The 15,670-nt window shown below is 43.0% G+C and overlaps 1 protein-coding gene across 13 annotated transcripts in view; it reads right to left on the bottom strand.

Annotated features, from left to right (window-relative positions):
• The window catches only part of MLLT3 (MLLT3 super elongation complex subunit), a 387,733-nt gene that overhangs the window by 48,985 nt on the left and 323,078 nt on the right, over positions 1 to 15,670 (bottom strand). For all 13 annotated transcript variants that reach the window (XM_077475204.1, XM_077475207.1, XM_077475203.1 and 10 more), the window contains one exon: positions 13,369 to 13,444. In XM_077475204.1, the coding sequence (XP_077331330.1) occupies positions 13,369 to 13,444 (76 nt within the window). The remainder of the gene's footprint in view (positions 1 to 13,368; positions 13,445 to 15,670) is intronic.

The raw sequence follows: 15,670 nt of genomic DNA, 5'->3' as shown, positions 1-15,670 counted from the left end.
ATTGTGTAAATAGCACTTTCAGCAGCTGATTTAATCACTTACTAAGGCATGCCATGGATGGAGCTATTTTCTTTCCTCAAAGTAAAGAAGAAATGGCTGCACATGGAGTAGATTCCAAATGCCAAAATCATCATACCTAATGATTAAGCACTTTTATACAGTGTGAAACACGTCTACAAGACTTAGCGTCCGTGTCCTCTGGTGTCACTTCAATAAACGCCATTTGGAATGTACTCGATGTGCAGCCATTTCTTCTTTACCTTGACTAATACCCTAGGAGGTGGGCCGGGGCTAGCACTCATTTGGAAGTCCCATCAGGCACACCTATTTCACCTGGAGCAGAAAGTTATTTTTATTTGCGATTTTCTTTCTTACAACCACAGGTTGCAGCACTGGGGGGAACCATTAATGCCGGGAGAGCACAAGGATTATTGCTAGCGGCAATAACCGTTGGCAATAAATCGCATGCCAAAAAATTTGACATGCTGGCTACACCCAAGTCGATCAATTGATCGGCTTGGGTACATTCAGCCTGCCATAGATGGTTTGAATCTTGGCCAGTCCCTGCCAAACCAGCCGAGATTTGAAACATCTATGGCTGGCACCTTTGTCTTTTAATGCTTGCTTATTTTCCAGTTTAAGGTGGTGCCATGATCGCACACCCAGGTTTCTTTTTTCAGGGGGGCTCTCTTCCCTGACTAGAGCAGTGTCTCCCCACACTGTGTGCATCAATAGGAACACACATCCCTATAGCCCAAGATAGCAAAGCACTCGTGTGCAACTCCCTCCTCTATCCTCCTTCCTTCTCCAAGTTGGAGGCCACACTGTCCATTGTTAAAACCAGATGTTCAAGGAAGCAGCGCTTAAAAAAGATTGAGTCAGTAGTATTGAAAGTTGTAAACTGCAAGTTCTGGGGTAAACATTTTAACAGTTTATTGAGGAATGTTTATTTTCTTGGGCTTAAAGTGGGAATAAACTAACTTGGTTGATGTTTTTATCTATAGGTAAGCCTATAGGTACAGTAAATATCTCCTAAACGAGCACCGTTTAGGAGATATTCTTTTTAATCAAAAAAGTTTTTATTGAACAGATTAAACAACTTGCAATGCACAAGCCACAACTTTTGAACAATCACAGTTACATATTCCAGTTAACACTGCAGCAGCTTTCAACATAGCATACATTTACTCACTTCCACAACCCCCTCGTTGACATAGATCCCTTTATATATGTATCATATATAGCATAATCTGTAGAAGTCAAGAAGCCTAAAAAAGTGCAGTACAGAATGCAATCCTTAGCAGTTCCTCAGGGATCACGTCCTCCAGAACTCCCAGTATGCAGCATATTGGGTCTAAAGGTACCTTTGTTTGAAACACCTGGTTGAGTGTTCCAACCACCTTGATCCAATAGTGGTGGAGCTTCAGGCAGCACCACAGGAGATGTATGAGATTCCCATTGTGTTGTCGGCACTGATCCGCCAGTCTGCCCATTTTATGGAGTTTTGTCGGGGTGTAGTGTACTCTCAGTATAATATAGAGTTGGGAAACTTTTTGTGCCACATTCAAAAAACAGGTAGATATGGACTGCAGGGCCTCCTCCCACTGATCTCCCGAGGGTGGCCCTAGGTCTCTCTCCCATAAAGACACTGCCCTACTGGGGTATGTCCGTATGTATTGTGTAACAAATGTGGTAACACTGAGATATGATCCCCTTAGTTTCAGTGCTGAACTGCAGCACGTGAAAAATAAGAGTGGGTGACAATGTCCACTCTCCCGCAGCCCCCTGTCCATTAATGGCATGCCGGAGCTGAAGGTAAGAGTAGAACATAGTGACGGGCAGTTTAAATCTGTTTTGTGGTTCAGGGAAGGACAGCAGTTTACCATTGATAAATACGTGGGACAGCAGAGTCACACCAAAGGTGCGCCGCCTGGGACCCTGCTGCTGCTTAACCAATTCCACATAGGAGCGGTAAACACACCGCTCCAAAGAAGCTGCTGGCAGGACTTTTTCTGATGCCCTGCCAGCGCACAGCTCCAGTGTGAAAGCCAGAGAAGACAATGGAGCAGCTGTTTGAGGGCAGATTGCAGACGCTATTTTTAAAGGTATAAAAGGTGCAAAACGCCCTCAGTGTGAAAAGGGTCTAAAGATTTTGAGATGTATCACTACAAGTGAGTTGTGGAAGAAATACAGCAGCTGGGGCACTAAAATAATTTTAATTAGATTGGCTTTGCCTACCAGTGACAGTTTAAGGTTGTTCCATGTATTACTCTTATCTTGAAAGCGGAACAATAAGGGATGCACATTTAGGGAACAATCTGTGAGCCGGGGCGAAATTTGTATTCCTAGGTACTTGAAAGTGACAACTACTGGAATGGGAAAAGAATCAGGAAGTTCCACCTCCCGTTCCTCATCCAGCTTCATAAGGGTCAATGTAGACCAGTTTGTAGTCAGGCCAGAAAAGTGAACAAACTCTGATATTATGGACATGACAACCATTAATGAGTGGCTGGTGTCTCCCAAGGAGAGCATCATGTCACCCGCATATAGCATGATTTTTTTCATTCAGAGCACCATATTGGAATCCACAGACCTGAGTGCTGGCCCTCACCAAGGCTTCTAACAGTTCTATAGCAATCACAAAGAGCAGGGGAGACAGCGAGCAGCCCTGCCTTGTTCTCCTGCCCAGAGCAAAAGCAGATGGCATCCTGTCCGCTACCCTGATGGTCACCTGTGGGGAGGCATATAGCAAATTGAACGAGGCAATAAACCTATCCCCAAAGTCAAACTTGGATAGCACTGCCCACAGATACCTCCATGTGACACTGTCAAACGCCTTGTTGGTGTTGAGAGAGATGAGAGCCCTGTGATCCTCATTATCTGCCTGCAGTTGCACATTAAGGAAGAGTCACCTAAGGTTGGTAGCTGTGGACTTTTGTGGCATAAAGTCAGCCTGATCTGGGTGGATAATGGAGATATTATCTTTTTGACCCAAAGTGCCAGCGCCTTAGCAAGGATTTTTTACATCGCTCTGAAGCACTGAAATGTCTGTCTATTTGAGCCTGGGTCAACCAGATCCTTCCCCGGCCAAGCAGCAAAATCACATTCGCTCTGGCCATAGAGGCAGGAAGGCAACCCTCTTTGAGTGAAACATTGAATACTTCCAACAACCTTGGCAGCAGTTGTTCTCCAAATTGAGTGTACACTTCCATAGGGAGGCCATTCTCCCCAGGAGCTTTGCATGTGGGGAAAGAGCAGACATACACATATATATATTTACGGGATTGTCCCTTGGGCAATGGCAATATTCTGGAGAAGCAACAGCACCTGGTAGATGGACAAACAAACTGACTGGCATATGCTAAAGTGGCTCTCAATCTGTGGCCCATTTACCGCCAACTGGGTAGATCTGGGGCCTCCCAAACAGTGTAGGGCTCGATCAGCAACAGTACTCCTGGTGCCAACATGGAATTTAAACTCAAGCCATGTAAATCATGACAGGCAATGTACAAGCAGTGCACACGTTAGAATTTCACATGTACACCTGTACCAATGTGGTATCCATTAAGGAAAAAGAAAAGAGTGGATTTTCACTCCCTGTGGGTGGGTATTGTGTAAAGGCCCTCTGAAACAACATGTAAACTGTAGGGGTAATTAGACGCCTTTTATGCCTTAGGGGAATTCCAAACAAAGCATCAACCTTCACCGTCTTCGCAGCCACGGCGACGTAAATCTTGCTCGTTCTGATTGAGCAACACTGCGGCATCTGGTAAGTTTTCAAAGAATTGATTCACACATAACTTGGCCGGGAACAGCATTGCATAGGGTAACTAAAGCCTTTGCAATCTCTTTTTGACATCAGCAAAATTCGATCGTCAGCTTTGTACTTCTGCAGAGAAGTCAGGGTAGAATGATATTCTGGTGCCATTGTATTGTACAGCACACTTTTCTCTGGCCAGTCTCAGCACCACTTCCAGGTCTCTGTAGTTCAGGAGTCTGGCTAGAATCGATCTGGGAGGGTTGCCCGATAGAAGAGGGCACGGCAGTACCATGTGGGCCCGCTCCACTGTGTAGATTAGTGAGAAAGCCTCCTTGCCAAACACTTCTTGCAACCAGCCTTCAATAAATGCAGTGGGGTCCTTGCCCTCCACTTTTTCTGGGAGTCCCACCATGTGTACGTTGTTGCATCTTAGCCGGTTCTCAATATCATCGGTTTTATTGAGGGCCTATGTCACTTACTCTGCCCTCCACAGCAGTGGTTCTCTCCCTGATCTTCTTAATGTCTTGGCATAGGAGAGACACTGTCTCCTTCAGCCCACTAAACTGTTCTTTCAAATCATCCACAGAAGTAGTGCATCTATGTACAGCGTGCAATATTTCACTGAGTGTGGGCTGGGGGCTATCTACCGAGGGCATATCAAACAAGTCAGGCATGGGATCAGGTACAGACTTCATGGCTGCAGTGTCATCAAGCCTGTCTGCATTCTCCCTGTCTGCAAGCTCTGGGGAGAGAGCAGTCTGCTGAGCTTTAGCCTGAGAGGATTCAGCAGGACCTGCTAGCTTTTGGGCATAGAACAACATGTCCCTGGGTTGTTCCTTGGGCTTAGGGGGTTTGTTGGACTTAACCCCCTGCTCCGTTTTCTTGTCAGTGTCTCATGGTGTCCTCCGAGACGGAGACTGCCATCTTGGAATTCCTGAGGGGTCAGGGCATCTCCTCAGTTCCCACGGGTCAGCGTGCTGATTTATCTGCCAGCCATCGCGTCCTGGAAGGTCAGGGGATCCGCAGGTACAGGTATCAGCCGAATTTGGGTGGCAAGAATGGCGAGGGAAGGATTAGTAACAGGATCAGCAGTGGGAACTCCGTGGAAAAACAGCGGCTCCCGCGCACATGCACGGGCGTGGCGCCATCTCAGTTCGTTCAAAGGACTGGAGCACTGCCAAACTGGAAGGAAGAGCTTATGAAGAAGGAAGCCCTGTTTCACATAATGTGCTAGTATGCAATGCATACTAGCACATTATAACTTTGCCTTGCAGGAGGAAATCATTTTTTCCTTTCTTCACCGAAGTTTACTATTGCGTGAACTAAAAAATTCCTAGGGTTTAGTGGAATTTCAGGCACCACCTGACTAATCTAAAAATGCTCACCCCACCAAACACCTATTCTGACTAAACTGTGTAAAAGAGTGCTGTCTATTTACCTATTTTCAGGCTGCTCCAGTCCAGTCACATGATCTCCCTTGGGTCACCCAGCACCGGCTGCAGAGGAGAGTGTACTCTGACAATAACTGGTAATACCAAGAAGGACGATGTCACCCTTAGGGTCCCTTCACATGGGCGTTACATTTTTTTGTTCAGTTCAGTTAAAAAGGATAAAAAACAGATACAGATGTAAATTTTTAAATACGTTTTCATGTACACCAACATCCGTTTTTTTTTTTTTTACAAAAAAAGTGACTGAACTGAACTTTAAACAGTGCATATAGCTGGTTGCTAAGGAGAGGGCGGGAAGCCCCCAAAAGCCATACCAGCCCCTTATGCAAGCATGCAGCCCGGCAGGTCAGGAAAGGGAGAGGACGAGCAAGTGGCCCACCCCATCCTGAACCATAACTAGGCCGCATGTCCTCAACATCGGGGGGGGGGGGGGGGCTCTACCCCCCCAAGCACCGTGCCCCCATGTTGCCTAGCCAGTGGTTGTCGGGGGGTCTGGGGAAGGGGGCTTTCGGAATCAGAGCTTTAACAAGGGGGCCCCCAGATCCCAGGCCCCCATCCCCTATGTGACTGGGTATCGGGTACATCATACCCCTACCCATTCACCCCAAAAAGCTGTTAAACGTAAAAAAAACAAAAAAAAAACAAGAGCCTGTTTTTGACAAGTCATAGGTCTGAGCAGTCTTCTCCCGCCGCTGTCGCTCCCAGTGCCACCTTCTCCTGATGCTCTCCTGCTGCCATCTTCTCCCACTGCCGTCTTCTTCCTCGCCACTGGCTACCCGCCAAAAAAAAAAAGCTGCTGTACTTCTATGAGAGAGCACGGCGGTGAGACAGCGAGGCAACGAGAGAATACAGTGGCGGGAGAAGACAGCACATGGGGGGTGCACCCACCCCCCCATGTTGAGGGCATGCGGCCTGGTATGGTTCAGGAGGGGAGGGGGGCTCGCTCATCTCCTCTCTTTACTGACCTGCCAGGCTGCATGCTCGGATAAGGGTTTGGTACGGATTTTGCTTGCACACAGGACAAGCAGATTCCGAAAATAGCCGAAGATGAATGGCGCCATGAGTCCAGGTTCTAGCCCCACCATCCAAGTGGACATAGAGTTAGAATAAAAAGAGCCAAGCGAAGCGAGGCCATGCCCGAAGCGTGGCGAGCGAAGCAAGCCCGTGAGTTGCCCTCCAATATGTGCAGCCCTATGTCCACTTGGATGGTGGGGCTTGCACCTTGACTCACGGCGCAGGCGATGTTCATCTTCTGAGATTTTCCGAAACTCGTTCTGCTGCGTACTGCGCAAGCGATGCGCCTGCGCAGTACGGGGCGGACACTTTTAGATGGCTGGACTCTGTCACAATACCGGATCGTGTAACCTGATCAGAGCAGCCAGAAAATAGGTTATACAACTCTTGTTTTGCACAGGTTAGCCAGCATAGGTGTTAGGAGAAGAAGGGAGAGAGGGAGTGTTTCTAAAATTTGTAAGTAGTGCATTCCATTTTAGTACTACTTGAAGGTTCTTTTGACAAAGAATTAATACTGTTAAAAAATACTTGAGAACAATGGATTCTGTATGGTTCTATAGCCTAGACGTGCCTTTTCTAGCTTATTCTAGAACATTAAAATGTAAATGTTTAGAATACTCAAAATTAAGGAACAGATAATTATATTTTACCTTATGGAACAGAAAGAGAATGACGAGATTTAGAGTGGTTGGATTGCTATTATTGCGTTTTCCATAAAACAGCAGCAAGGGCTGTCACAAATCAGACTCTACAAAGCAGATGTTTATAAAAATGTATCCTGTTAGATCCATCTGTCACAGCCAGTAGTGAACATGTTTGGATAGTATTGTAGCGGATCATTTTGTCTACTTCGTTTCCACAACTTTTTTCAGTATAACTTTTTTCTCCAAACTTGTTAATTACCTTTTCTAACTGATTCTCTGCTATTGCTTGTCTACATTTAACTAATATCTGCAGTTAGAGTGCATGTTTGGTAGCTGTCTGTCTACCCAGTCCACTTATCTATATTTTGTACTATTGATCTTGACATTTGCCTATACAGTAATAGTTTATACCTGTGACAACTTCACTGTCTAACCTCACTCAGCATGTCTTGAAATTCATGTATTTGTGTCTATAAGGGACATGATGACCCTTGCCTCTGGCTAAGGCCCCTTTCACACTGCTGCAACTTGAAAGTTGAGCGATTTTACTGCAATTTCGCCATGATTTCAGGGAATGCCTGTGTAAACTTGAGATCTATGGACCTCAACTCGCATCAAAGTTGGACCAAAGTAGTGCAGGGACTACTCTGAAGTCGTACAGATCTGAATGGTACTCATTGGAAATAGTGGGGTACGACTTGTCATGCAAGTCCCAAGTCGCAGGGCAAGTCACACAAGTGTGAAAGGGGCCTTACTGTATGATTTACCTGGATTTTGTCTGTCATGTAGGTTGGGCCCAATTTCTGCTCTGGGAAACCAAATGTTTATAATATGGTTCCACTGTCCTCGATATCAGCCTTAGGTGTTTATAACTCCTGTCTCTGGTTTACATGACACATTCTATACATGCAAACGTATTCTAAGCTGGGTGCAGCCTAGTTGCTACAGTTGTATTTAGGGAAAGATATTGACCCAAATTTTTGGGTGCAATATTTTGACGGTGAACAATATTGGTGCTTCTACTGGTCTTACATTTAAATTACAAATTGGTATTAGTGCAAGAGAATATTGTGAATTTTAATTAAAGCTAATACATTGTTCCTAGTGCAAAACAACTGGGAAAGTCAATATGTAATGTGCCAACACCCCTCTAAGTAGTCTGTTGGGGTGCAGAGGGTCTGCTTATAACTTTGCTTCTACTAAGGTGCCTGGCTCTCCTTGCAAAGCTTATTTTTGACTGTATAGCCAGTGTTATTTTCAGTGCTGACAACTTAAAAAGAAAAAAAATAACATAAAAATAGAAAACAGATACAAACTAATGCAAAGACTGCAAAAAGACTATACATAGTTTACGTATTTCCATTCATTTTTTTTTTCACCCCTTATCCACTTGCAATAAACTACGCCTCAAGCTCCCATTTAAACCTTACACAATGCACATTTGCATGAACCTAAAACTTCCTTTTTTATGATACATTAATCTACCCATACACTGCAGATGTATATAAGAGAATCAAAGGAAATATGATACACAGTGTCTATTACCTACACCAAAAGTGTTAATGTTAGCTCAATAGTAAAAAACAAAAAAACAAAAAAAAAAACAGGATAACAAATCAATTTGATTGTAGATGTCTCTGAAGCGGCACCTTTTGTTTGCCAGTTTTTGATCTATTTAGTTTTTGATGTGCTTATTTGAGTTCAAGGTCAAATTCTGGTCAAGCCGGCACTCTTCTCAAAACTTAATGAGAGTTCTATGTTGCTTCCATATCACTCCCTCTGCCCTTTGGTCCTCATTACATTCAACAAGTGAGCAGTAATACCCCAAAAGCTGAAGAACACTATGAACCAGGTTTATAAATGCAAGTGCAGAGAAAAAGATGATGGCTGCTGTCTGCAGCTACGAATACCATTTTAACTTTCATTCTGCAGAGTCAGAAAAAGAATAAATCATATATTATCATAGGAGATGCTATTACAGAGTCTCTTTCTTTATTCTCCTTTGAAATAATTGTTATAAGGCACACATGTATAATGTATTTTATTATTAAATGTATGCTAAATTGCCAGTAGATTTTCAAATGTTGTGCTGTTTATATAGAATGAAAAGACAGGGAAGGGGATAAATGACTGGCAATGAAAAGGTAGAAAGGCATTCTTCAGTGCACTATATGGTCCAAGAATGCAGCACAAAGGGTTAAAGATCTACCAGCTTGATTTTGCCATTGTATGTCAATGAGGGAAAACTCAGTGTGCCCCTCTTTGGTAGGCCATACATTATGCAATTTTCTTTCAATCGGGGGAAAATTGCTCAGTTACCCCATCAACACAATCCCTCCCCTTGCCCTAGTATATTAGGATTAGAATAGGATTCCCTGCTGTCAGAATACAATGCTATAGGCAGTGCCGGTGATCGTACGAAAAAACTCAACAGGCTGCTTGTACTGAAGTCAATCCATAGATCAACTTTGGTACAACCAGACTGCCCATAGATGAATCATATTTTGATCAGTCTATGGCTGGGTTTTGTCACTGGGGACAGATGGAGCTTCCTCTCATTTCAAATTGTTCAGAAAAACTCGCAATCTGTCCAGAGGCCTGCATCAAACAATCATCCAAACGGTAAGAGATATTAAACAAAATAACTTTTAGGTATGCTGTGTGGATAAAAACACAAAGGGGGAATTTACTAAAACTGGAGCAAAAAAAATCTGGTGCAGTTCTGCATAGTACTCAATCAGCTTCTAGGTTTTATTGTCAATCTATGATTTTACCCTCTTCCTGACTAGAGCACTTTTTACAATTTGGCACTGCGTCATGCGACACTGTACCCAAAGTAAAATTTGCGTCCTTTTTTTTCCCCACAAATACAGCTTTCTTTTGGTGGTATTTGATCACCTCTATGGTTTTTATTTTTTGCGCTATAAACAAAAAAACGCTGACAATTAAAAAAAGAATTTAGAATTTTTTACATTTTGCTATGATAAATATCCCCCAAAAAGTTTTTAAACAAATTTCTTCATCAGTTTAGGCCAATATTTATTCTTGAACATATTCTTGGTAAAAAAAATAAAAAAATAAATCACAATAAGCATATAGTGATTGGTTTGCGCAAAAGTTATAGCATCTGCAAACTATGGGTAAGATTTATGGCATTTTTATGGCAATTACATTTTTTATTTATTTTTACTAGTAAAAGTATCACAATTTTTAATGGGATTGACATTGCGGCAGGCAGATCAGACATTTTTGGGACCATGAACATTCATACAGCGATCAGTGCTATAAAAATGCACTGATTACTGTGTAAATGTCACTCGTTGGGAGGGGGTTAATACTAGGGGGCGAACGAGGGGTTAAATGTGTGTTTCCTCAGTGTGTTCTAACTGTATGGGGATAGGACTGAGTAAGAGAGAAGACATATCACTGTTCCTATTTACTAGGAACAAATGATATGTCTCCTCCCCCTGACAGTACAGGGATTTGTCTGTTTACACACACAAATCCCTGGGCTGGCGCGTGTGCACACGATCGCACATAGCTGGTGGCAATCGCGCCCACTTGCATTGGGTCCCCCGCCGTGCAACGGGCACGCATGACTGGAATTGAATGGGATTTTGAGCACCCGTGCCACTTTGCTGACTTATCAACGTGAGCCAGTCCACATGTGGTTAAATGCACAAGCTGAAGTTAGAAGCTGATTGGTTATTATGCACCGCTGCACCAGAATCTGTGTGCTCCATTTTGAGGGCCAGTTAACAGCACAATTTCTGTGTTCCTGATGTGTTTCTGTATGCATGTTATTAATGCCTTCCGGTGACTTTTTGATGCAATCCAGTGCATTTTGTATTCACTTTTTTTCATCTCAGTTGATGACAATTGAGGACGTGTGTGTGTTTCGGTGCTTTTTTGATACATTTTTCCCAGATGCATTTCATACAGAAATAAAGCAGCATGTGTTCTTTTGTTGACAGCACTGGAACACACTGCACTGGTGTGAACTAGGGCCATCGGAATCCATGTTTAACACTGTCCATGCATTTTTGATGCAGAATAAAAATGCACTGGACTGCATCTGGTGTGAACTAGCCCTTAGTAAATTGCTCCCAAACATATAGTAGGGTTATCTCAAATTTGATTCCCAAAGTGGAAATAGGAACTATACCATCTGATTTAATGTAACTGTTACATTCAAGGCACTGTGATTACTGTCATAGTTGCCAGTGTGCTCATGTCAGCTTTAAAACTTCAAGCCCTCAAATGGCAGACATCATAGATGATCACATAGTAACATGGCACCTGCAGAGTTAACTAGAGGCCAAGATGGCAATGTCTTAACTGTGAACAATAAAAAAAAAAAAAAAAAAAAAAAACAGTAGTGAAAACAATGTTTTTTTTGTGACGTAGCAACACGGCAAATCAGTATCTTGGCCAGGCTGCACAATTTTTTAATACCTACTAGGGTCCCTTGACTGCATAGGCCAATTTCTGAAATAAGTTAACTTAGACTTTAAGTTCTGCTTAAAGGTTGCTTGACGTTACACTGCTACTTAACAAGTATCCAGGGCCGCCAAACCTTCAATCAGTGAAATGCTTGTAAAGGATTTCTTGGCAAGCTACTTGCCTTAATGCTTTTAACACAGCTAATATATATTCAAAATCCAATTCTTCTCGCAGAAAAAGAAAATGATCTACCGCATACCATGAAATTCCACCCAGCAGTGCATCTTTCCCGACAAAAAACTAGAGACTTATCTGGAGCTGTGAAGATATCATTTATAAATTATAACTTTGAGCAGCACCCAGCACTGTCAAGCAGCCTAGGATGATCTGCATGTTCAGTAATTGATCTGTTTTGTGCAGATAGCTTATGTTATCATTCGAACGCTAAAGGCTCAATGTACAAAGCTAAAACACCAGGTACTTTTTTTTTTTCTCAAGAAAGTGATAATTGTTTTAATCTGAGACTTAAAAGATATATACAGGCGTTGGACAAAAATATGGAAACACCAGGAAAAAGAACAAAATCATTACCCAATATGGTGTTGGATCACCTTTGACATCCAAGGTGGCCTGAGCCCACGTACACACGGTCGGAGATTTTGCCAACCAAATCCGTCGGATTTTGCCCGTCGGATTTAGTCCGACCGATTGTGTCCGAAACTGTTGCATACACACGGTCGGGCCAAGTTGGGGAAAAATCCGATATTTCAGAACGTGATGACGTAATTTCGTTACGATGGGACTACATTCAGGCTAGTAGCCAATAGCTTTGATGTAGGAATTTGATCTGAGCATGCGTGGCACTTGGTCCGATCAAAATGCTCTACACATGATCGGATTAGGTCTGTCTGGCCCAGTTGGTCGGGAAATATTTCCAACATTTTGGAAAATTGGGTCGGACGGAGATTCGGATGGAATCAGTCCGATGCATACCACACACAGTCGGATTATCTGACGACACGGTCCGATAAGACTCATTCCGACAGATTCTCCGACCGTGTGTACAAGGGCTGAGAATTGACAAATATTATTCCTGGTCACAATCCTGCGCAATGTCCTTTTGTCTCTATTGGTCAGTTGACCATGTAGATTGCGCTTATGCTTATCAGACGACATCTTCCCAGAAACTGTATATGCTGTCATAACATCTGATACTGTACCTCGTGATGCCAGAAAAAATTGTTAACTTCAGTAATAGAGGTATCAGCTAAGCGGGAGCCAACAATTTTCCCTCTTTGAAACTCTGTAATCGATGACATGACTCCGTATTACTAGCAGTGCATGCAGTAAATGACGAAAGTGAAGCTTCCCACCTGTTAGCTAGGTGTCTTATCACACAATGGAAGTAAAAGAATGTGAGTAAAGGAGGGATAGCCTTTTCCTAATGGGATGATGGCGATACGAGTTTCATGTGATAGGTCAAAAAAGGTCAGATGATTGGGAATGTTCTAGAAGTTCTGGGAGGTCCTCTAGAATAGTTCATTTAAGGTCACCTGACTCCCCAGAACATTGCAGAAATTCCCAGGACTTGCATTTAAGTAGGAGGCTGAAGGGGGTCTTTGCCAGTCACCAGATGGAGATTTGAAGAGCACCCCACTGATTTTGTTTACAGTTTTAATGTATTTATTGACTACAAGAGTTGCAGTGAATTGTTCATTGTTTATAATTGTGAAAACCAATAAACAAGGACATGGCTGTTATTAATTAAGTTTTGTGTCTCTAGTGTTCTTTGTATGTTTGGAGTTTATGCCGCCTACCGTCCCATGTTACATCACTTCCGCTTTTAAGGCAAAACATGTCTTCACTTTCACACCTGCAAATCATGTAGTGTTTCCATATTTTTGACCAACTCCTGTAAAAGTCTTGGTTAAAGCATAATTCCTTATCATGTGTTTAACATTTTCTGAAATCAGCATGATCCATCCAAAATCCATCATCCAACACTGCAAACATTCACATGCATTATAACAGTTATTGTCTATTATCTGTTCAATACCTTGTCTATGGTTATGTGGTGGTGCCAAACTGGAACTTGAACTGGATGTAGAACTTGCTGGGCTTGGCTGTCCTGACTGCAAAAAAAACAAAAGATAAAGTTGTTATGAGGCTCTCTAATCCTTGAGATGGAAGGTTAAGCACTTTCAATTAAATTAAAGAACAGGGCCCAGCCTGCTACCTGTATAGCTTTGCCTGACTGGTTATACAGATATTGTCACCTTCTCCATACTGGGCAAAGTGACTGTCTTTGTCTCTACATTCTGTACATTCCACTCTTCCTTATCTACCAACCCTTTGATGACATATCAGGGCTCCATGGTTATTCCTGTTTCCATCACAGCCAGGGATAATACCCGGCACTTCCAAGCATTAAAGCGTTTGTTAACCAAAAAAAATAATAATTCATATCCTGGTCCCTTAAAGCAGATTAATCACATGCCGACCAGCCGCCTCAGTTGTACTGCGGGAGAATGGTAAGGCAGGGCGAAACTACGTTATGTACTGTCGCTTCGCCCTGTGGCCACTAGGGGGCGTGTGCCCGGTGGTCTCGATCGTTGCCGGGCTCCCGCGATCGCCACCGAGACATGGAGAACCCAGAACTGTGTGTAAACACACAGTTTACGGTTCTCTGAGGGGAGAATTGACAGATCGTCTGTTCATACAGAGTATGAACAGCGATCAGTTATCTTCCCTGCACAGTCCCCATCCCCCTTCAGTTAGAACACAAACTAGGACACACTTAACCCCTTCACTGCCAGTGAAATTTTTACAGTAATCAATGCATTTTTAATTGCACTAATCGCTGTATTAATGCCAATGGTCCCAAAAATGTGTCAAAATTGTCCGACGTGTCCGCCATAATGTCACAGTCACGATAAAAATCGCAGATCGCCACCATTACTAGTAAAATAAATTATAATAAAAATGCTATCAATCTATCCCCTATTTTGTAGATGATATAACTTTTGCGCAAAGCAATCTATATACGCTTTTTGCGGTTTTCTTTACCAAAAATATGTAGAAGAACACATATCGGCCTAAACGGAGGAAAAACATTTTTTTTATCTATTTTTGGGGGATATTTATTATAGCAAAAAGTAAAAAATAATGCGTTTTTTTTTTCAAAATTGTCGTTCAACACAGTGCTTGTGCTGTGTAATCTTCCCCCCTCTGAACTGTCAAAAAAAATCTCCCTGAACCTAGCACTTCCTGTATGCCCTATGTATGCAATCACAAAAATCATGGCTGCTGAGCCATGACCACCGTTGTGAGAGTGCATCCCTCCATCATACGCTGCCCTGCTCTCAGTTCTCTAATCTCCCCCCTTACCCCCTCCTTCCGGCCTCTCATCTCCCTCTCTGTCTGTCTCCACTTAGCCCCACCCCCGCCACTATTATTGGGAAAAAAAACCTGACAATTGTCACTGCTAGCCCCTCTATTAGAGGCTGGCATCCCACACTGTGTAAATCATTTTAAAAAGCGAGCACTATAAATACTGATTTTCAGCTGTCTTCAGGCCGGTTACATGACTCATGGCCGCTTTACAGCTAAGAGACAGAGCTTCTGTGGGTGAAGCCAATCGGCCACGTGATCTCCCCGGTTGATGTCAGAGGGAAATCACACTCCCTCTCACAGAAGCAATCCATTGGAGCTGGAAAGCGGCTGCGAGTCATGTGACTGGCCTGAAGACAGCTGAAAATCTGTATTTACACTGCTTGTTTTTTAAAATGACATACATAGTGTACTATGCCAGGCTCTAATAGAGGGTTTGGTATAGACTTACAGTGCCTTGCAAAAATATTCTCCCCCTTGGTCTTTTTCGGGTTTTGTTGCCTCACAGCCTGGAATTAACATGGATTGTTTGAGGATTTGCATCATTTAATTTACAGAAAATGCCCACAAATTTGAAGATTTCTTTTATTTTTAATTATTGTGGAGAAAACAAATAGGACAAAATAACAGAAAGAGACAATGTGCATAACTATTCACCCCCCTAAAGTCTATACTTTGTAGAGCCACCTTTTGCAGCTATCACAGCTCCAAGTCACTTTGGATAAGTCTCTATGAGCTTGCCACATCTTACCACTGGGATTTTTGCCCATTCCTCCTTGAAAAACTGCTCCAGTGCCTTCAAGTTGGATGGTTTGCGCTTGTGAACAGCAATCTTTAAGTCTGACCACAAATTTTTTACTGGATTGAGGTCTGGGCTTTGATGTGGCCATTCCAACACATTTACAGGTTTCCCCTTAAACCACTCAAGTGTTGCTGTAGCAGCGTGTTTGGGGTCCTTGTCCTGCTGG

The sequence above is a fragment of the Lithobates pipiens genome, unplaced genomic scaffold, assembly GCF_037356315.1.
Source record: "Lithobates pipiens isolate NorthernLeopardFrog02 unplaced genomic scaffold, aLitPip1_a1.2 Scaffold_13, whole genome shotgun sequence".
In the NCBI taxonomy this organism is placed as follows: Eukaryota; Metazoa; Chordata; class Amphibia; order Anura; family Ranidae; genus Lithobates; species Lithobates pipiens.
This window is presented reverse-complemented; position numbering and strand designations above follow the sequence as displayed.